General features: G+C 55.2%; 1 protein-coding gene across 2 annotated transcripts; it reads left to right on the top strand.

The window, feature by feature from the left end:
- The first annotated feature begins 2,106 nt into the window (after positions 1 to 2,106).
- Kcnn4 (potassium calcium-activated channel subfamily N member 4) lies at positions 2,107 to 17,802 on the top strand. Of its 2 annotated transcripts, XM_052169485.1 has the most exons (9): positions 2,116 to 2,738; positions 6,862 to 6,957; positions 9,061 to 9,482; positions 10,835 to 10,970; positions 13,422 to 13,532; positions 14,208 to 14,326; positions 14,565 to 14,634; positions 16,361 to 16,528; positions 17,313 to 17,802. In XM_052169485.1, the coding sequence occupies exons 1-8, from the start codon at positions 2,580 to 2,582 to the stop codon at positions 16,523 to 16,525; spliced, it is 1,278 nt and encodes a 425-aa protein (XP_052025445.1). In that variant the 5' UTR covers positions 2,116 to 2,579; the 3' UTR covers positions 16,526 to 16,528; positions 17,313 to 17,802. The 2 variants fall into 2 exon arrangements, with proteins under 2 accessions (XP_052025450.1, XP_052025445.1); XM_052169490.1 differs by lacking the exons at positions 16,361 to 16,528; positions 17,313 to 17,802 and having other exon boundaries at positions 2,107 to 2,738; positions 14,530 to 14,618.
- The last annotated feature ends 3,818 nt before the right edge of the window (positions 17,803 to 21,620 follow it).

The following is a 21,620-nucleotide window of genomic DNA, read 5'->3' as shown; positions in this document are numbered from 1 at the left end:
TGTACACATAAGAAAGTCAGAGGACGACCTGCAGGGGTCCGTTCCCTCCTTCCACCACGCGGGTTCTGGGAATTCAGCTCAGATCCTCAGGGTTGGCAGTTGGTGCCCTTAAACCTCGTGAGTCTTGTCACTAGTCCTGCCCCTCTTTTTTTTTGGAAACTGGGTCTTTCACACCAGCAGGAACTCACTGATTCGACTATAATGCCTCCGCCATCTGACTACATCACCTCCCCGCCCGGGGCTGGGGTGTCGCGGGTGTGTGCCTGTGCATCTAACGTTTTAAAAACTACTTGTTTCATTTTAGTCTTATTTGTGCTTGAGTATATGTGCATGCATAAATGCGTGTAAGCATGTGTGCATGCAAGTGTATGTGTGTGCGCGTGGCATGTGTGTGCAGGTGCCAGTGGAAGCCAGGGGGGCGGGGCACTGGATTCACTGCAGTTACAGGCTATTGTAAGCCACCCAGTATTGATGCTGGACACTAAACCAGGGTCCTCTGCAAGAGGAACGTGGGCTATTACTTGCTAAAAAGCCCTGCACCTGACTTTTTACAAATGTGCTTGGGATTCGAACTCAGATCCTCACACTTGTGCACAAACACTTTACCAACTGACTATCTTCCCAGTGTGTATGTAATGTGTGTGTGAGTGTGTAAATGTGAGTGTACCACCCTGTCTGACTCGGTGAAATGGCCTTGTTACTCGTATCAGGATATGGCCACACTGAGGGTCTTTCTCTTCAATGTGTGTGTGGCATGCACGTTGGAGTATAATGTGTACGGGTATTGTGTGTGACTTTGCATTGGTGGTGTGCTAATCTGGACGTTGGCATTCTTGTGGGTCTGAATCCAACCCCAACCCCTCCAAATGATATATCATCCTGGACTGTGTCTGGTGTGGCTAGAATGTCCTAGAATGTCCGGCTTTGGGTAGAAGCCATTTGCACACTTGCATAGACTGTTCTCTCGTTTGAATCATGTGCTATGCTGAGCGTCAAGTGCACCAATGTGTGTCAGGATCAATGTCAGGGGTGTGTGTTTGAGTCCCACACACAATGATGCGAGCTATCGTGCATTTCCTGTTCTTTAGGTGCGGCGACAGCGTCTGCCACCCCAGGGGTTTGCACATATCAGGTGTCTCTCTGCTTCACGTCCACGCCCCCTTGTGTGTCTGATGACAAGTGTGTGTCGTGTCGGGTGACTCTAACAAATTAGTGTGTCCAGGCCCACTGTGTATCTGTGTCGTTCCTGGTACATGGTCAGTGTGGTCGTTGACGCTTAGTTCTTTGCATTGTAGAATATTATAGGGTTTTACTTGGTTTTGGGTTTTGGAAAAAGGGTCTCATGTGGCCCAGGCTGACCTTGAACTCATAGTTAACAGTGACTAGCCGGGTGGTGGTGGCGCACGCCTTTAATCCCAGCACTCTGGGAGGCAGAGGCGGGCAGATTTCTGAGTTCGAGGCCAGCCTGGTCTACAGAGCGAGTTCCAGGACAGTCAGGGCTACATAGAGAAACCCTGTCTCGAGGAAAAACACAACAACAAGGACTGAGACCCGCTGATCCTCCTACTCCAGCTTCCTAGGGCCAAGATTCAGGCATGCACCACTGCCCACTAACGCTGTGCTGGGATCCACCTCGGGGCTTCTGTGATCCAAAGAAGTCAAGCTAATGACTACACTCCATCCCTAGCCCCATTTGAAAATTATTATTTCAGATTTATTTTTTATTTATACCTGTGACCATAAGCCACAGGTGTCGGGAAGCCCGCAGAGACCAGAAAAGTGGTGTCAGACCTCCTGGAGTTGAAGTCGCAGGTGGTTTTGAACAAGTAGGTGCAGGAAACAGAAGTCAGACTCCTCTGGAGAGCAGCGCTCGCTTTCAATCGCTGTGCCCGACTTGCCCGCCCCTCCCCCGCCCCACTTTGAATGCTGTGTGTGGCTGAGTGAGCTCAACCTTTGGGTGGCCCTGTGTGCAACGGGACGCTACTGCCCTGCTAAGTGCTGGCGTGTGTCACACCGTGTGTGTGTGTGTGTGTGTGTGTGTGTGTGTGTGTGTGTGTGGTGTCTGGGTGTGGCTGTGGGTTTCTGAACTTTCGGGAGTGTGAGTCACTTCTGTGGAGGTTGTGTGGTGTGTGGCGGTGTGTTGGACTCCATCTCCGGTCTGTCGCGGGGCGCTCTGCGGTGTCTGGGTGTGGTGGGTTGTAGGTGTGTACCACAGGGTGCAAACCGTTGAAGAGTCACAACCTATTGTGTCAGAGTGTGTCTTTGCCCACGTGGATGGACTCTTCTTCCTTGCCCGGGGCCACGAGACACACCCTGGCCCCTCCTTAGTCTCAGAAAGGGGGTGGGATGGGCAGCCTCCCCCGACCCAGGGACCTCCCCGTCCCTCCCCGCCCTGCCCTGCCTGCTGCAGTTACCACTCCCCAGAGGGCACAGGGCTAGGCTGTGCCTTCCAGCCAAAGTGGCAGCCAGAGTGAGCGCAACAGGCCGCTGGCCTGGAAGCAAAGCTGGCTGCCATTTGCGTATTGAGAGGTGGGGGACCCTGGGCAGGAAGCTGGCTGAGCCCCAAGACCTCAGGGGCCATGGGCGGGGAGCTGCTGTCTGGCCTGGGGGCCCTGAGACGGAGAAAGCGCCTGCTGGAGCAGGAGAAGAGAGTCGCGGGCTGGGCGCTGGTGCTGGCGGGAACCGGCATCGCACTCATGGTCCTGCACGCTGAGATGCTGTGGTTCCTGGGCTGCAAGGTGAGTGGAGCCCTTCCGCAGAGCAGGGAAGGGACAGGGAGCCTGGCGCGGGGGAGGGGCTGGGGTCTGCACCTCGGGGCGCGAGGGAGGGGGCTGCAGTCTGGACCCCTGCGTGTGGGGCAGGGGGGCTGGAGCCTGGACCCCTGGGTGTGAAGGAGAGAGGAGAGTTGGCAGGTCTTACACCCCCGGACATGAGAGAGGTGGGGGGTCTTACACCCCTGGGTGTGAGGGAGGGGGGCTGCAGTCTGCACCCCTGGGAGTGGGAGAAGAGAGCTGGTCTGGACTCTCGCTCGGGTCTAAAGGCGGAGAACTGAGGTCTTACACTCCTGGGTCTAAGGAAGGGATCTGAAGTCTTAACACTTCTTAAGCTCTAAGGGAAGAGGGCTGGGGCTGGCCCCTGGTGTGGGGGAGGCAGATGGGGGGTTTGCACCCCTAAACCTGAGCTAGTGTGGTATCATAACCCTTCCCCCGACCCCCGCACGGAAGGGAGACAGTTCTCAGTGCTAGCCCTTGGGTAAGTGTTATCAGACCCTTGGGGGCCGGCTGACCCTGGATAGCCCAGCTCTGGTGAAGAGAGGCGGGGAGAAAGGCCTTGTCATTAGGCGGCTCCTTATCTAGCCTCTGCCATTTGCCCAGCGCCACCAGGCAGTGCCTTGAGGTAACCGACAGAGGAGCCGTGGGGAGGGGAGCCTCCACCCCACCTCTACCATCCAGAAGCGCATTACCCCCAGAAAGCACCTGCCATCCACTCGCCGGTACTGGTTTACCGTGGCTTGAACCCCTTTGTCCCTGTGGAACAGGAGACTTGGGGTTCAGACTCAAGAGTCTGCAGGAGGAACCTCAAAAAACCTCACCAGGCCTGGGACCCAAGCACTGGGGAAGTGGAAGGCAAGAGGATCAGAAGGTTAGGCCCAGCCTAGGCTACATACTGAGTTGGGGGCTAGCCTGAGCTACCCAAGACCTTATCTCGAAAACAGAAATAAATCCAAGCAAGGTGGGGGAAGGGAGAACACACTCAAGAGAGCTATCGATCAATCTCTGGAAGATGGGCGTACAGGCAGGGCTGGAACAGGTCTCAGCAAGTCCTGAGGATAGATATTCCAACCCTGGTCAGGCTCGTGGTGTAAGAGAGATGGAGGGCAAGGTTGGGTCTGTGGCACACTTGTTCAACAGAAAAGCTGGGGCAGGGGCTGTGGGCGTGTCCTTTGGGAGAACTTCTGGGCCCAGGGCTCAGGCCTGCATTTGAGGATTGGGGGTGGACAACAGCCGCTGTGCAGTGACCAGCAGCCACACGGAGGGTCAGGGCAGGCCAGCTTCCTTCAGCCAAGTGGCCAAGGAGAGGGCAGCTACTGCGAGGGGGTGGGGCTGTCCAGTGCCGTGCCAACAGGAAACATGGCTGGGGCCTGCCCGGCGCTCCCACGCTCCTGCGCGCCGCACCCAGCAGAGGAGGTGTGAACCTGGGAGTCCTGGCAGAGGGGAAGGAACCAGGGGGGGGTCTTTCTTAGCCCTCATATCACCTTTTTCACTACCTGCCCAGACCCTTTCCTCCAACTGTGATTCTTGAAGGAACAGATACCACTCTCCGAGCCTCAGTTTCCCCATCTGTCCAAACACAGCCATAAGCACCCTCGCAGCTCTTGCTATGTTTGTTTGAGACAAGGCCTCTGGTAGCCGAGGCTGGCCTTGAACTGGCTATGGAGCTGAGGATGACCATGTACTTCTGATCCTCCTGCCTCCACTTCCCCGAGTGCAGGGATTACAGAAGAACTAGGGTCAAACCTAATGCTCTGCGTGCTAGGCAAGCGCTCTTCCAAGTGTGCCCCGCCCCCACCCTAAGCCCCTTCCAATGGCCGCCTTGGTGACCTCCACACCCCCTCCCTCTCCAACTCCATCTCAATCTAACACTTGTTTTTCACCGAAGGAAGACACCTGCTCCTCAGGAGGAGGGCGGGTGCCAAGACTGTGGGAAGGAAGAGACAGCTCTTTGGAAGAGGTGAAGTGTAGAAGAAGGGGTGGACAGAGACTTGGGGAGGGAAAGACAGACGGAGGAAGGAAGGGAGGGGGAAAGGAAGGAGAGAGAGAGAGAGAGAGAGAGAGAGAGAGAGAGAGAGAGAGAGACTCCAGAGCCACTGAGAAACCCCAGTTTAAGAGATGCACATAGCCGGGGCGGTGGTGGCGTACACCTGTAATCCCAGCACTCTGGGAGGCAGAGACAGGCGGATTTCTGAGTTCGAGGCCAGCCTGGTCTACAGAGTGAGGTCCAGGACAGCCAGGGCTACACAGAGAAACCCTGTCTCGAAAAAAAACCAAAAAAACCAAAAAAAAAAAAAAAAAAAAACAATGAATAAATAAATCTTGAGACCCTGTCTCAAGAAAATAGGTAGATGATAGGTAGGTAGATAGATAGATAGATAGATAGATAGATAGATAGATAGATAGATAGATAGATATCTTTAATATGTGACTGAAGGCTGGGCAGTGGTGGCGCACGCCTGTAATCCCAGCACTCTGGGAGGCAGAAGCAGGTGGATTTCTGAGTTCGAGGCCAGCCTGGTCTACAGAGTGAGTTCCAGGACAGCCAGGGCTACACAGAGAAACCCTGTCTCGGAAAAACCAAATCCAAAAAAAAAAAAGAGAGAGAGAGAGATGCACATAGAGGACAGAAAGGCCGTGCATGCATGAACCCCCTACACACACACACACACACACACACACACACACACTCACACACACACTCACACACACACACTCACACACCAGAGCCGGGCAGGAGCTCATTCGGTGGAGTACTTGCTTAGCATGGGCAAAGCCCCCAGTTCCATCTCCCGCACTGGACTGTGATGAAGCATGCCTCTGTCCCTAGCACTTGGGAGGTCTAGAAGCAGATGGAACTCTCAGAGAGAAGGAAGTAAGAGACCCCAGTCTGGGTGTAGAATTGTAAAAGGGGACCCCACACACATCCCCCGCCTTAGGAGAAATGAACTGCATTGTGGGACAGTGGCTGGTGCCTGCCGAGGTAGAGGCTGAGACAAACTGAAAAGAAGAACGGGGAACTGAGGAAGGGTGAAGGATGACGGGGGAGGGGAGGGCTGGGGACAACAGCGCCATTGTTCAGACGGGTGGGGGAGCCCCTCCCCCCGGGGGGCAGGAAACTGGCCCTCTTCCCCTGCTCAGAGGCGGGGTGCTGGCGCGGGCCCAGCCAGGGAAGCTGGCAGAGGGCTGCGGAGGAACAGGTGCAGGGTTCACCGAGGGAGCCCGGGCGAGCCCTGCCCTGGGCCAGCATCTCCCGCGGGCATCGGCCCATCTTAGGAGCTCAGCAGTTCTCACCCGCAACTCTCTAAATCCTTCCTCCTTCCTCCTTAAATTCTAGATCCCTCCGAGGCATTGCCACACAAAGAGAGGAAAAATAACAAAACAAATCAAAAAAAAAAAAATACTTCTGGTGTTTTATGCAAGCCCTGAACTTCCGCCCCGTGTGCCCTGGGCGCGCAGCCAGGGGAAGTGGTAGGAGAAGGGAAGAAGGGGCTCACGAAGCAGGACTGAGGACCTCCCCTCTGGGGAGCTGGGCCCGAGGGCGTCTTGGGGCTCATTACCCAGATTAGAGAAGGGCAGGATGAGGCTCTAGGAGGCTCGAGGGACTTGGGGTTCTCGTGTCGTCTCTGGAATTGGGGTTCGGGGCAGGCACTGCCTGCTGGAGAGGGAAGGGGCATCCTCTGGAAGCTGGAAGTCTTTTCCTAGGCATCACATGCATACACAAATGAGGAACTACTTTTCATAGGGAAAGGGAGAGGATGTGAGTTTCAAGGCTCCCCAGTGGTTGGGGAGTAGCGGGTACTGAGGATCTGAGACTCGACACTGTCTGGCTAGACTATGTCCATGAGACAGGGTTTTGATATATAAACCAAGTAGACCCCAAATTAGAAATCCTCCTGTCTCAGCCTACTGAGGGCAGGGATCACACGTACGACCTACACACTAAACCCGAGAACGGCTTTGAGATACCCTGTCATGAGGGCCTGGTTCCAGAGCCAGGTGGTGGGGAATGTAGAGGCGGCGTTTCTGAAGGGAGGGGTGGGGTGGGCGGACTGGAAGCACCGGCTGACCGTCTTTTGTTCCCCCACAGTGGGTGCTGTACCTGCTCCTGGTTAAGTGTCTGATCACCCTGTCCACTGCCTTCCTCCTCTGTCTTATTGTGGTCTTCCATGCCAAGGAGGTCCAGGTAAGCTGGCCCCACCCTCGGCGTTGCCCTCTCTGTGTCCTCGTTCTCCTTCCCTGAGACGCAGCGCCCTTGTCCGCTGGGATGGGACGAGCCACAGGCAGACAGGCAGACCCTGGCGTAGCTGATCCATCCTCCAGTGCAGCCCCCACATGTTTCCTTGCCCACATAAGAGATGGGGCAATGCTTGCCCTCCCAGCTCCCAGTCCCGAGACCACTTACATTTTAAAAATTAATTTTGGTCTTGGGGATTGAAGTCAGGACCTTGCACTGAGCCACGCCTCCAGCCCCTCACTGGGGGATTCTAGGCAGGGGCTCTACCACTGAGTTACATGCCTAATTTCTTTACAACTGCTATTAATGAGAATATGAATGTGTACTTAAAATTTTTAACATGTATTTATTTATTTATTTATTTATTCATTCATTCATTCATTCATTCATTCATTCATGGGGGCACACTTGGAAGTCAGAAGACAAATTATACAAGTCAGTTTTCCCCTTCTACCACGTGAGTTTTTTAGGAATCAAACCTTGGCTCACCAAGCCATCTCAGAAGCCCAAAGAATGTGTATTTAACTGAGTGCCTCTTTGGTGCCAAGCGCATCCTAGGGTGTTACTGTACATGGCTGAGAATCACTGTCTTATATGGGAAAAGATCTAGAGAAATGGAAGTAGGACCGGCATTGTGTCTCAGTGAGGCCAGCGTTCAGAGATGGCTAGGAAAGCGCTGTTAAGTCTAGAGGAGGGAAAAATAATCTCACGTGAGGAGCTGGCACTACTGTGGGATGCTAAGCGTTAGATGACTTGTGATTTCAATAGGTAGGGACACAGTAATATAGGGTAGAGATCTGGAGATGTAGCTCAGTGGTAGAGCCCCCGCCTAGAATCCCCCAGTGAGGGGCTGGGGGCGTGGCTCAGTGGTAGAGCCTTGCCTAGAACCCCCCAGGGAGGGGCTGGGGGCGAGACTCAGTGGTAGAGCCCCTGCCTAGAATCCCCCAGTGAGGAGCTGGGGGCGTGGCTCAGTGGTAGAGTCCCTGCCTAGAATCCCCCAGTGAAAGGGCTGGGGGCGTGGCTCAGTGGTAACACCCCTGCCTAGAATCCCCCAGGGAGGAACTGGGGGCGTGGCTCAGTGGTAGAGCCCCTCCCTAGAATCACCCAGTGAGAGCTGGGGGCGTGGCTCAGTGGTAGAGCCCCTGCCTAGAATCCTCCAGTGAGGGGCTGGGGGCGTGGCTCAGTGGTAGAGTGTTTTTCTAGCATACTGAAGAGTGGTTTTTACCTTCTCATTGAAACAAACCAACCTCACCGAGAGCAGTTCATGCTCTGTGCCCAGTGCTCAAGGGCCCTGTTGTGAGACCCAGGCCTCAATTTCCCGATTTCTAAGTTGGGAGCGCTAGTACATGAATCTTTGTGTATGAGCATGTATTGAGTCACATGTACAGGGAACAGAGCAGTCTCTAGGGTGTCCAAATGCTGCATAAACGGAGCTAAGTGTGGTGGCAACCACCTGTAGTTTCAGCACTTGGGAGTGTAAGGCAGGTAGAGCATTCATTTGAGCCTAGCCTAGGTCATAAATTACCTGGCGCCACCGTGTACGCGCGGAAGTCAGTTCTCCTACAACGTGGATGCTAGGGGTGGTACGGGGAGTCAGGCTTGGTGGCAAATGCCTTTATTCACTAAGCCATCCCACAGGCTCTGACTATTATTTTTGCCAGCAGCGTTACCCCAGAGCCGTAAGGGGCAGAACCCTCAGGGATGGGCACATAAGCCCTGGGAGGTCGATGGTTCTGTCTCAGCCGCTACAAATCATAGCTTATAGAACTTGTCGGTGCATACAAGAGGCACTCAGATCGTGGAGTCCTCCTTCCCTAAGTGCGAAGTGCGCCGGAACTAGCCAGGAGAGTTGGAGAAAGTGGAGAATATGGAGAGATAACTTGCCAGGATCCCGCCTACTTCCTTCCCAGCCCCACGTCCCGCACAGCTATCTCTGTCCCACCCTTTCCAGGCCCAGGGCGTCCCCCACATCTTATCTCAGGGCGCAGACCGGGTGTGCCACCGTCTGCCCAGCACCTGACCTCTCTCCGCTTGTCTGTCCCTTCCCTGCAGCTGTTCATGACTGACAACGGGCTCCGGGACTGGCGCGTGGCGCTGACCCGGCGGCAGGTGGCGCAGATCCTGCTGGAGCTGCTGGTGTGCGGGGTGCACCCGGTGCCCCTACGGAGCCCGCACTGCGCCCTGGCGGGGGAGGCCACGGACGCGCAGCCCTGGCCGGGCTTCCTGGGCGAAGGCGAGGCGTTGCTGTCGCTGGCCATGCTGCTGCGGCTCTACCTGGTGCCCCGCGCGGTGCTGCTACGCAGCGGGGTCCTGCTCAACGCGTCCTACCGCAGCATCGGGGCGCTCAACCAAGTCCGCTTCCGCCACTGGTTCGTGGCCAAGCTATACATGAACACGCACCCGGGTCGCCTGCTGCTGGGCCTCACGCTGGGCCTCTGGCTCACCACAGCTTGGGTGCTGTCAGTGGCTGAGAGGTGAGGGGTCTGGAGCACAGAGAGGAGACACCAGAGTCTGCTAGATATGGTGGTGCAGGCTGCAAGGCTGGGGGCCAGCCAACCTCAGGGCAGGCTCACACTTTCATATATTCTAGGCTGGGAAATCGCGAGTCCTTGAGGTGGTTCCCAACTGCTGAGCCACCTAAAACACACACACACAGACACACACACACACAAAGGTTGGCAGGGATGGGGGAGAGAGAGGGGAAGAGGGAGGGAGGGAGAGAGAGAGAGAGAGAGAGAGAGAGAGAGAGAGAGAGAGACAGAGAGAGAGACAGACAGACAGACAGACAGACAGAGACCAAGCCCAGGCAAACCCACTTTTCCAGCTCCCATAGTGAGCCCAGAACAGACTCTGGTATTAGGACCAATCCTAGTAACTTGCCTCATTGAAAGAAACAGCTTTTCCAAATTAGCGGGTACAGTAAGTGCTTGCCGAGTCTGGAAAGCAGACTTTTGGAACCGCTTTGCTGGGGGAAATCCCTGCAGGACCTAGCTGTTGCTTAGCAACTGTAAACGGATGGGGGAGGGGAAGCTACTGGATTCCCTGAGATCCTCAGGGTCTCACCAAGAAATCCAGCCTGTCGCTTGAGAGCTGGTAACAGGGCCTTGGGGCAACAAAACCAAACCTCTTGGAGCACAGGGCTGAGTCCAACACCCCAGCACCTCGCCCTCCAGAATGCCAGGATTACTGTGTCCTACTCCACACGGGCCTTTTTTTTTTTTTTTAAAGAGACGTCAATCATTTTGATCCTGATCTATCACTTGAAGCCTCTCTGTGGGAGTTAGATAAAGGTGGAGCTTCCTCTGCACAGCTCCTGCCAAGTGAACTTCAGGCCGGATCGCAGCCCCGTCTTAGCCCTCACCCGCACACTCTTGAGTCCAGCTGAACTCAAACAGGCTCTGGAATTCTCATCCTCCATAACACTGCGACCCTTTAGTACAGTTCCTCATTCTGTGGTGACCCAACAGCCAGAAATTTATAACTGTTGCTCTTCGGAGCTGTAATTTTGCTACTGTTATGAATTGTGATGTAAACATCTGATACGCGGGATATCTGACATGCAGCCTCTGTTAAAAGATTATTTGCAACACCCCAGGGGGTCGCGACCCACAGGTTGAGAAATACCGCTCCAGGACCTGCCAAGCCTAGATTTACACTTTGCAGCCCAGAGTGGTTGAGCATCTGAGAGAGGCCACACAGCAGAGACAGGGGCAGAATTTCTGGCTTTCTATCCAGATGTTTCAGGAAGAGGCACAGTATTGGGGGTAAACCTCACCCACAGCCCCCCCAGGCTGGGGCTTCAGAACTAAGCTCTCTTTGCCCATAGGCAGGCTGTCAATGCCACGGGGCACCTCACGGACACACTGTGGCTCATCCCGATCACGTTCCTGACCATCGGCTACGGGGACGTGGTTCCTGGCACCATGTGGGGCAAGATTGTCTGCTTGTGCACTGGAGTCATGGTGAGTACTGCCCCGCCCCCCAAGACTCTCTCCTGGCCACTGCTGCTATCCGTGGTTCAGGACACCAGGGGCCAACACGGGTCCTCCGTGACATCCCTGAGAAATGTGGGTATCTAGACGCCGCCCCCCCCCCCAGCTTCATTCTTTATTCAAGACCCAGATATCAGTCCCATTTCTCTCTCCCCTTCATCTTCCTCCTTCCCTCCCGTTTCTCCTTCCTCTCTCCTCCTCCTCCTCCTTTAAGTAAGGGGCTTGTATCCTAGGCTAGCCTCAAGCCTCCAATGTACTCCAGGCTGGCCTTAAACCCTCGGTACTCCTGCTTGGCCTTTCAGGCCGGCTGCGTACCGCACATGACCTATTTTGAGACTGCTGTCTCTTGGTCTTTCCTAGAACCCAGGGTTCATTTCCTCAAACCCAGGCCCCGATTTCCCAGTCCCATTTCTTCCTGAGTCCAAGGATCCAGTCTCCCCTCCTCCCCTAGGGAGAGCTGGGTGGAAAGTCACCGTACGGAGTATGTTTGGGGGACCAGGCTTCATAGACTCAAGCCCCACTTCGTCCCTTGCTGGCTTCGGAGTTCGGGCAAACCTTACGTGATGTTTCTGGACCTAGGTGGCCCCATTTGCAAAGTGGGTGCAGTCCCAGCATCCTCCTTATGGGGTTGTTGAAAGGGCAAGTGAGCAACATCAAGTCAAGGGTTCAAACAGGAAGCACAGGCGGCGTTCAGTAAAAACAGCAGAGAGGGGGCGGGGCGGGGGCGGCGGTGGGGCGGGGCTACACATCTGTTCCGACCCCAGCCCCTGAGCTCTCTGGGAGGAAGTGGGGGCTGGGGGCAGTTGTTGTCATGGATCCCACGCATTTCTGCAGTCCGCTGTTGCCACCCTTGCTCCTGAGCCCTTCAGGCAGAGCCTCCTACCTCCAGGCTCTGTCCGCCCTACAATCACAATCACCCTCCTTCCTACTACAGACCCCACCCCCACCATCCAGCTCCTTCCACCCAGCTCCTTCTCCCTCTTGAGCCCCAGCCCCAAGTGCCTTGGCCTAGGCCTTCCCACAGGGGACCTAAGCCACCAGCTCCCTCCCAGCCCTGATGCGGCCCCAGGACATGCTGGGTCCCGTAAGCCATGGGGGAGCGATGGCGTGGCAGGAGGCAGGTTGGTTACGCACACAGTAGGTGGACAGAAAAGCCAGAAAAAAACGTTCCTGAGCCCCTCGGGGCCCCTCAGGACTGTGTCTGCTTGACAGAAAGAGAAACGGAAAGTATGAGACATGATCAGTAGACACACGTGCACGCGCACGCACACGCACACACTGCCTGGCTCAGAGCCTCCACGGCTCGAGATAATAGCATCTTTTTAATACTTTTACATTATATTTAGTTATTTATTTGGGGGTAGCCTGCATGTCAGGGCCCTCACATTGAGTCCAAGGGCAACTTTTTGTTTGTTTGTTTGTTTGTTTTTTGTTTTTTGTTTTTTTGGATTTGGTTTTTCCGAGACAGGGTTTCTCTGTGTAGCCCTGGCTGTCCTGGAACTCACTCTGTAGACCAGGCTGGCTTTAAACTCAGAAATCCACCTGCCTCTGCCTCCCAAGTGCTGGGATTACAGGCGTGAGCCAACACTGCCCGGCTCAAGGGCAACTTTTAGAGAGTGGGTTTCCTCCTCTACCCTGAGAGGTTTGGATGCGGACGGGGACACATCACAGATCACCAGGCCTGGTGGCAAGTGCCTCTTGTCCTCAGAGTCATCTCAATAACATTTCCATGTTGTTTGTTTTTGGGGGGAGGGAGTGGACAAAGGGCTCATGTAGCCCAGGCTGGCCCCAAGCCTGCCATAGAACAAAGGCTGATCCTCCTGCCTCAGTGCTGTCCCCTGGTACTGGGTCTATAGGTGTCTGTCACAGAGCCTAACTGTGGAGCAGACTGGTCCTCTGTGCCAGTCTCTGCTCTGATGTTTTCCAGTGGCAACTGGTGGCGTTTTCACAGATACTGGGAGGACATATCTGTCCCCTAGAGAGGCTGTCCTCTCATCTGCTAATCAGTTATTTAAGGAAAGAGGCGTTTGAGCTGCGGGGGCGGGGGGGGGGGAGCATGCCTGTGAATCCAGAACTGGAGGATTGATGCAGGTTTGGGGGTAGCCTGGGCTACATAGAAAGACTCTGTCCACACCCCAAGACAAACAGGGCTGGGAATTTGGCTTGTCCAGCATTCGTGAAGACCTGTTTTGGGTCCCCAGTTATTAACTGGGCATCATGATAAGTGGCTCTACCGCCAGCACTTTGGAGGTGGAGGCAGCAGATCAGAAGTTTGAGGCCATTCTTGGTCACACAGTGAACTCAGGCCAGCCCGATAGTCCCGTTGACGGTGGCTGTACCTGCCCTGTGTGGCTGATGCCCTGATGGCACCGTCTCATCTGAGTCCTACGGAATCACACGCCTCGCTTGGTGTGCCCACAGGGGGTCTGCTGTACGGCTCTCCTAGTGGCGGTGGTGGCCCGGAAGCTGGAGTTCAACAAGGCGGAGAAACACGTGCACAACTTCATGATGGACATCCATTACGCCAAAGAGGTGAGACCGGGCACGGGACGCAGACCGGGGCTGTAGCTCAGTGGTTAGAGCCTCCCCCCAGCTTGCATAGGGCCCTGAGTTCAACCCCAAGCACCGCGTAAACCGGGCATGGTGGTGTGGCCCTGTAATCTCAACATTCAGAAGACGGAGGCAGGAGGATCAGGATCAGGGGTTCAAGGTAATCCTCGGCTATGTAGGGAGTCCGAGGCCAGCTGGGATGCAGGAGACTGCCCCGTATTAAAAAAAAAAAAAAAAAAAAAAAAAAAAAGCCAGGAGCCGGGCGGTGGTGGCGCACGCCTGTAATCCCAGCACTCTGGGAAGCAGAGGCAGGCGGATCTCTGAGTTCGAGGCCAGCCTGGTCTACAGAGTGAGTTCCAGGACAGCCAGGGCTACACAGAGAAACCCTGTCTCGAAAAAACCAAAAAGCAAAAAAACAAAAACAAAAAACAAAAAAGGCCAGGTCCCCTTAGAGCGTGATGGTTCACGCGTGTAGCCCATTACTTAGGAGGATTAGACAGTCTGATGGCAGGGAATTTGAGGCCAACCTGGTCTACATAGCAAGACCTTAAATGAAAAAATCCAGTGCCCCCACTTCTAAGCCAGGTTTTAGAGATCCCGGGCACCTCTCTCCCCTGACACTCTGTCGCCCCGCCTCGCCCCGCCCCGCCCCGCCAGATGAAGGAGTCAGCCGCGCGGCTGCTGCAGGAAGCCTGGATGTACTACAAACACACTCGAAGGAAGGACTCCCGAGCGGCCCGCAGGCACCAGCGCAAGATGCTGGCTGCCATCCACACGTGAGGGCCTCCCCGTGTCCCTGTCACCTCTCTGCCCAGCTCATGTGTGTGTGCCCAGGCCTGCCCAAGACGGACCCGACTGGGTGTTAATGGCCCTGGATTCCCCGGGGGCGGGGGGCGGGGGGTGGGCTCCTGCTCTGAGGCAGACTGCTCGTTTGTGTCCTAGCTCTCCTCCCCTCACCCCTACCCTCTGACTTACCCAGGGACCAAGCTTAGAACTGAGCCCACCTCCCCGCAGGTTCCGCCAGGTACGGCTGAAACACCGGAAGCTCCGGGAGCAAGTGAATTCCATGGTGGACATCTCCAAGGTACCAGGGCCCTGGGGAGGGGGTCTTGGGGAAGGGGCAAGAGATGGGACTGAGGATGGAAGACAGGGACATGAACCTGTGAAGGAGGGACTCGCAGACCTAGACAGGGTAGCCCAGGCCTGGATTCCCAATACTGGGGAAGTGGATGGATTGTGGGTTCAAGACCAGCCTGGGCTACCTGAGACCCTAGCTCAAAAATAAAATAAAATAAAATAAAATAAAATAAAATAAAATAAAATAAAATAAAATAAAATAAAGTAAAATAAAATAAATAAAATAAAATAAAATGCTGGCAGTGGTGGCACACACCTTTAATCCTAGCACTCCTGAGGCAGAGAGGCAGTGGATTTCTGAGTTCCTGGTCAGCCTGGTCTACAGAGTGAGTTCCAGGATAGCCAGGGCTACACAGAGAAACCCTGTCTCAAGAAAAACAAACGAACAAACAAAAACCGAGTAGCCCCACCCGAAGGCCCAGTGAAAAGGATTAGTGACCTGAGTTGTATTCCCAGAACCCACAATAAAGGTAGAAGAAACTGGAAAGTGGACCCCACAACGTTGTTCTGCGACCTCCAGTCACGGGCCCCTCTCCCCTAATCTTTGCACGTACAATAGTAAAGGATTTGTTTTTAAAACAAACTGACTGGATGAAAGGGGGGGGTCACCGTGGGGAGGTGAAAGGCACAGGTGTGCAGGAAGGGTTACCAGACAGAGGAAAAAACCTCCCACGCTTGGAAGACGCCAGCACCCCCCCCCCTTTTAGACTTAAGAAAAAGAAAGGAAAAAAAGAAAACCACCAAAGAGCGCCAATGTTTGGTTTCAAATTATCTTTATCACTTACATGTGGACGGATATATATTTCCTTCCAGGTGCGACTCTTATGCAAATAAAACCGGGCAAACTAACAGAGCAGCTCAAACACTGACAGCAAACCCAACTTTAAAAAATTAAGGGACACCGCGACAGGTGATGAAACTGTTTCAGCAAAAGCCAGTTCCTGGCGCTGTTGTGAAGCGGGTCCCGGAGGGCAGAGGGGTCCCCTCCCGGCTAAGGCTCAGAGCCATCGCCTCCACCAGCGCTGGTGACGTCATGCCCCTTTGGCCTGGCTCACGTGGACCCTTCTTTATGTGGTGGCCTTTTCTTGTTAGCCCAGCACAGTTCAAACAGCCACCGTTGGCACTAAGGCCACGGTAAACATAGTCACAGACACAGGTCCCCACAGGACATGACACGTCTCAGGAAACAGGGTGGCTCTGATCAGCCGGCATTTGGGCCGCTGTGGATGGAGGTTATAGGGTCTGAGCGCAGAATCCCAAGGTTCCCACAGCAAGCTCACAGACAAGTTTGGAGATGAGCGCTTGCAGTCCCCAGCCTTGCAAAAACCAGGCTTGGCAGTGCAATGCTTATAATCCCAGCATTTGGGAGGCAGAGGCAGGAAGATCAGGAATTCAGGCTAAAGAGATGATTCAGCAGTTAAGACCCCCTCCTGCTCTCGCAGCCGACTCAGGTTGGGTTCCCAGCTCCCGAAGGCAGCTGTCATCTGTCTGTAACTCCAGTAACACAGTACATTCAGCTCCAGCTTGGGCTACAACAGACTTTGCCCCACACACCCTTAAAAAAATGAACAGATCTCCAGGGCCAGAGAGCGCTCGGCCGTGTTCTGCTCTCCCACTCGGAGGAGCAGGCAGCGCTCCTCGAGGTCTCACTCCGGTGTCCCTCTCCCACTCAGATGCACATGATCCTGTGCGACCTGCAGCTGGGTCTCAGCACCTCGCACCGGGCCTTGGAGAAGAGAATCGACGGGCTGGCAGGAAAGCTGGATGCCCTGACCGAGCTGCTCGGCGCGGCTCTGCAGCAGCAGCAGTTACAAGAACCCAGCCAGGAGGCCACATAGCTGGTGAGGGGGCAGGGAGCGGGCCAGGAAAAATCCCGAGGAAGAGACAGGCACCCATGGCCGCTGCCTGGTGCGGCTGTTGCTTATAGATACGGCCGCCCTTTCTCTGAAGCTGTCTCACCTCTTAGAACTCCTGAGTTCAGGGCTGGGAAAAAGGGGAGCGATTCCTTCTGCACTTGTCAGCCTCATTTCTCACGCTTTTGTGCGAGGGGGCGTGGACAAAGGACTGACGAAGGAATCTAGGAATCTAGGGCCTTGTGTATTCTAGGCAGGGGCTCTACCACTGAGCCACGCCCCCCAGCCCCTCCCTGGGGGATTCTAGGCAGGGCCTCTACCACTGAGCCACGCCCCCAGCTCCTCCCTGGGGGATGCTAGGCAGGGGCTCTACCACTGAGCCACGCCCCCAGCCCCTCACTGGGGGATTTTAGGCGGGGCTCTACCACTGAGCCACGCCCCCAGCCCCTCACTGGGGAATTCTAGGCGGGGCTCTACCACTGAGCCACGCCCCCAGCCCCTCACTGGGGAATTCTAGGCGGGGCTCTACCACTGAGCCACGCCCCCAGCTCCTCCCTGGGGGATCCTAGGTGGGGCTCTACTCTGTCCCCTAACTAGTGGCTTCCGGCTTCCCAGCCCTCTCCCTGTTTTGGATTGCTCTCTGTCCCTCTGCACACCTGTCTCTCCTCGCCTGGCTGTGGCCCCTTCTGTCTTCCCACCTCCGGACATTCTCCGCCTCCGGCATCCCTGCTCCTATGATTTCTAGCCAGTTACCGATCTACCCTCTCCTCAGGATTCACCAAAGAATCAGGCTATGTACCCAAGGACTGAGCTCAACGACGTGCTCCCTGCCAATTCCGACCAAGCCCCACAATAAATCACCTCAAGATGCCAGGACCCAAGTGATCCACGTTGAAATGCACGGACTCTGGTGGTAGCAGCCGTGAGTGGACACTGGCTTGGACCTCCCACGGCAATGGAAACGTGGTCACCACTACACATAGGCCCTCATCAGAAGCCCTTTCTGCTGTGCTGCTGTTCGCGACCCCTCGATCTCTGTTGGAGGAGGACGTGCCTGGGGTCCAGGATGCTAGGAAACTTCAGTTAACCGCGGGCCGGCCTCGCTGAAGGAACCAGGTCCGAGCGGTGGGAGGTGCTGCCCCCTGGTGGACGCCAGGGAAGACGCCGCTTCCCCCGGATCCGGAGACTGCGCGGGAGGAGGGTGCGGGTGCCGCACACCGTTCCGCCCTGTACTTTGTAATAAATGGTAAACAAAGTCAGAAGCTGCCGTTTCTTTCCAAACACCCAAATCCTTCCGATCTTGCTGCGGGAGGCACTTGCCCTGTCCCGAGCCTCAGTTTCCCCAGCTGTAGAGGAGTCTGGTGGCATATGCTTACCCATATGTTCACACTACTCAGGAGGCTGGGTTACCAGATGGACTAGGGAGGCAGAGGCAGGAGGATCTCTGTCAGTCCAATGCCAGTCTAGTCTACCTAGTGAACTCCAGGACAGCTAGGTGTACATACTAAAACCTGGCCTCAAAACAGCCAAACAAAAACAAAACCAGTGGAAGGCAGGAAGAACTTGAGTTTGGGGCTAGCCTCACCTATAATCCCAACACTTATTTACAAGGTGGAGGCAGGATTAGGAGTTAAAGGCCAGCCTCAGTCACATGAGATGCTGCCTCAAAAAACAACAAAATGGGTTGGCACTACGGCTCAGTGGGTACAGGAACTTGCAGCCAAGCCTGACAACTGGAGTTCAGTCCCCAGGACCAGCAGGTGGGTAAAGGGAGAGACCTGACTCCCACAAGTTACCCTCTGATATGTGTGGAGTGGCAGGCCCCACTCACCGCCCACAAATAAATACGCGGTAAAAAAGAAAAGAGTCGGGCGGTGGTGGTGCACGCCTGTAATCTCAACACTCTGGGAGGCAGAGGCAGGCGGATTTCTGAGTTCGAGGCCAGCCTGGTCTACAGAGTGAGTTCCAGGACAGCCAGGGCTACACAGAGAAACCCTGTCTCGGGGAAAAAAAAAAAAAAAGCCAAGTCCCCTGAAGTGCCCGCCCGGCTTTATAACATCGGGATGGTTGAAATCAACTTCCTGCTGGGTCTGAAGCCAGAGCAAAGGGTTTGAATTCAGGCAGCCGGGCGTGGAGATCTTCATTTCTTCATTCTACCCTCTACTTGCTGTGTGACCTAGGCTCCATTTCTCTGAACATTCCACTTCACTCGTGAAATGTTGTGTGTCCATGGAACCACTGTGATGATGTATGAAAACACAGTGCCACTGGGCGTGACGAGGGGGGCGGATCAGCGGTTAGTATCGTCCCGAGCTCGAGGGACCGTTTGGACCCGTGTTGATCATGGTGTGTGAGGCTGCACACCCTTCATAACTTCTCCCATCCATCTCTCTCTCTCTCTCTCTCTCTCTCTCTCTCTCTCACACACACACACACACACACACACACACGGAGCCGGCTGGGTCCCCGGACTGTCAGAGGACCTACTGTGTGCCCAGCGTTTTGAGACTCTCTTTTTATTTTGTAATGCTTTGGTTTGGTTTATGTGTCTGTGTATGTTCTTGAGGCCCCGAGTCAAGCTTGAGTGTCAACCTAGGACTCTGTTCCCCCATTTTTTTTTCATCTTTTCTGAGGCAGGGTCTCACCAGGCTCTCCTGGAACTCCATATGTAAACCCGGCCAGGCTCGAACCCGACAGATCCGCCTGCCTCTGCCTCCCAAGTGCTGAGATCAACGGTGTGCGGGGGCGTCGCTGGGTTCAGCTCCCATGCAGTATGCGTGGTCGGAGAGCAGCAGACATTAGCCTGTGCTAGCCTTCTCGGGCACGCGCAGCCTGGGTGCTCTCACATGGGTTCAGGGGCCCACGGCTCATGCTTGATCCCCACGCCAGCTGAGGGATCTCCCCAGCTCTGCTGTTGTACTTGAGACAGGGTCATTATGTAGCCCAGGCTACCCTGGTACTTTGTAGTCCAGGTTAGCCTTGAACTCAATCCTTGGGCCTCAGCCTCCTGAGTATTAGGATTACTGTCATGTGCCACCTCTGGCTAAGCAATCTTTTTTTTTTTTTTAATACTGTGTGTGTGTGTGTGTTTGCACACACACGTGTGCCCAGGTGTACCATGGGCACATGTGGAGGTCAGAAGACAACTGCCACAGTCAATTCTTTCTCTCTCCTATGTCAGTCCCAGGGGTCAAAGCTCTTGGTGACAAACGTCTTTGCTCACGGACTCTCTTGCCAGCCCAGTCACCACCACCACCCCCACCACCCCCCAGGCCTCAACTTCCCTATTTCACAGATCTAGAAACTGAGTGTGCAGGGCATGCAGGCCCGCTCCAAGGTTCCAGCCAGGAAGCCACACATCCGGCTGCAGAGGCCAGCTTCCCAGCCGGCCTGTCCCCTGGCTGTTCTGCCCGCCAGCCCTGCCCCGAGTGAGTCAGAGACCAGGCCTGGGGCCTGGGACCCAGGTCTGCATTCCTGCTACCCAGGCTGATTCATCCTGGCTTGGGAGGGGAAACCCAGGCTTCGAGTCATTCTGGCTGAGCTATCTTTGGATTTCCCTACAAGTCCTGTCAGTCTCGCCCCTGGGCTAAATCGGGGTCCACCACCCACTGCCTCCGCTGACCTTCCTCTGATTGCCGGCTCACCTGCAGGCCACGCAGTGGTTCCAGAAAGAGACTGGAGAGGTTCCAAAGATGTCCCCCGAGAGAAGCCCTCGGGCCTAGGGCCATGTCCTGTCTAGCCGTTCCTTGGGAACCACTGCTCCCCTCCAGATCACAGTCAGCTGGCTAATCCTCCTTTAGGGGCTTAGATGCCCCCTCCTCCAGGAAGCCCTCCTTAGTATCCTGTCCTGCCATAATATTGATTGGGTATTGATTGGCCAAACACCTCGCTGAGCTCTTTATATGACTCACAAACGGAGGGAAAGAGGGTGCATTAGAGGCTTGAGTTTGCCACGTGAGTTAACTGACTCACAGAAAGATGAATAAATCTGCACAGGCCGGAGTTGTAACTCAGTGGCAGAGTGCTTGCTTAGTTTGTGCCCTGCCCCGAGTTCAAGTTCTCTGACACCAGACAAAAATTTTCAGAAGTCAGAAACACCTGTCAACGCCATAGCAAAGAGATAGGGGAAGATGGGGGTACATGCCTGTAACCCCAGAACTTAGGGGCCTGGGGGAGGAGGATCATAAGCTAAGGGCCAGCCTGTGCTACGAGGGGAGGAACTGGGATGTGGTCTGCATCCCACTGCATCCCAAGCACTCGCTCAGCCATTAGACTATATGTTAGTGTCGTCCATTCTTCCTTGTTCTGCCTCTGGATCTCTTTAACTAGGGAGCCGGGAACAAGCGCCTCCCCGTCCCCATCCCAGGGTGCCAATGATAAACCACGGCGCGAGTCCACCCAGGTCCAACTGGGGAACCCTGAGTTCACTGGGTTTATTACAGAGCCTGAGTGGGGGCTTACTGTAGCGCGTGGGTAACCCCAAAGCAGCCATGCCACTTGGGGGGTCTAACCCCAGCTTGGATGAAGGCTTCCCCCAACCCCACAGACAGAGCACCCCTTTGTCTGTGTACTCCTGGGGCCACTGGGCCGTGTGCATCCAGCCGGCCAGGGGTGCAGGGGGGCTGGAATTCTGGGCAAGGGTCTGATGAGCGTCTCCAAGCCCCCCTCTATGAGGGGACAGACAGGGGGCCAATCTCCAGGGCCTTCAGCACGTGCTCAGAGATGCTCTGCTGAAGATGACCACTGTGCTTGGAGTCCAGCCGGCTCTCCACAACGCTCTCAGTGTCGAAGGTCCCAGCACACCAGGGGCCTCAGTACATGTCCCCCAAAGAAACACATTTTATGTATCTGGGTAGCGGGGAGCACCCCTGCCTTCAGAGAAATCAGATGTGGAGATGGGGGTGGGGAAGCAGCTCAATGGTACAGTGCTTCTGCAGCACGTGCCGACTCCTGGACACCACCCACAGCAACACAGCCCCGTGTACACACACACACACACACCTGGACCCATCCACAGCAACACAGCCTCACATACACACACACACACACACACACCTGGACCCATCCACAGCAACACAGC

This window comes from Apodemus sylvaticus, chromosome 1 (assembly GCF_947179515.1).
Source record: "Apodemus sylvaticus chromosome 1, mApoSyl1.1, whole genome shotgun sequence".
NCBI lineage: Eukaryota > Metazoa > Chordata > Mammalia > Rodentia > Muridae > Apodemus > Apodemus sylvaticus.
This window is presented reverse-complemented; position numbering and strand designations above follow the sequence as displayed.

Bases quoted from the DNA above. Each gene is read 5' to 3' on its own strand.
- Kcnn4 (XM_052169485.1), top strand. From the start codon at position 2,580: ATGGGCGGGGAGCTGCTGTCTGGCCTGGGGGCCCTGAGACGGAGAAAG. The intron at 2,739-6,861 runs GTGAGTGGAGCC...GTTCCCCCACAG, and splicing joins TGTGGTTCCTGGGCTGCAAG to TGGGTGCTGTACCTGCTCCT. The intron at 14,327-14,564 runs GTGAGGGCCTCC...ACCTCCCCGCAG, and splicing joins ATGCTGGCTGCCATCCACAC to GTTCCGCCAGGTACGGCTGA.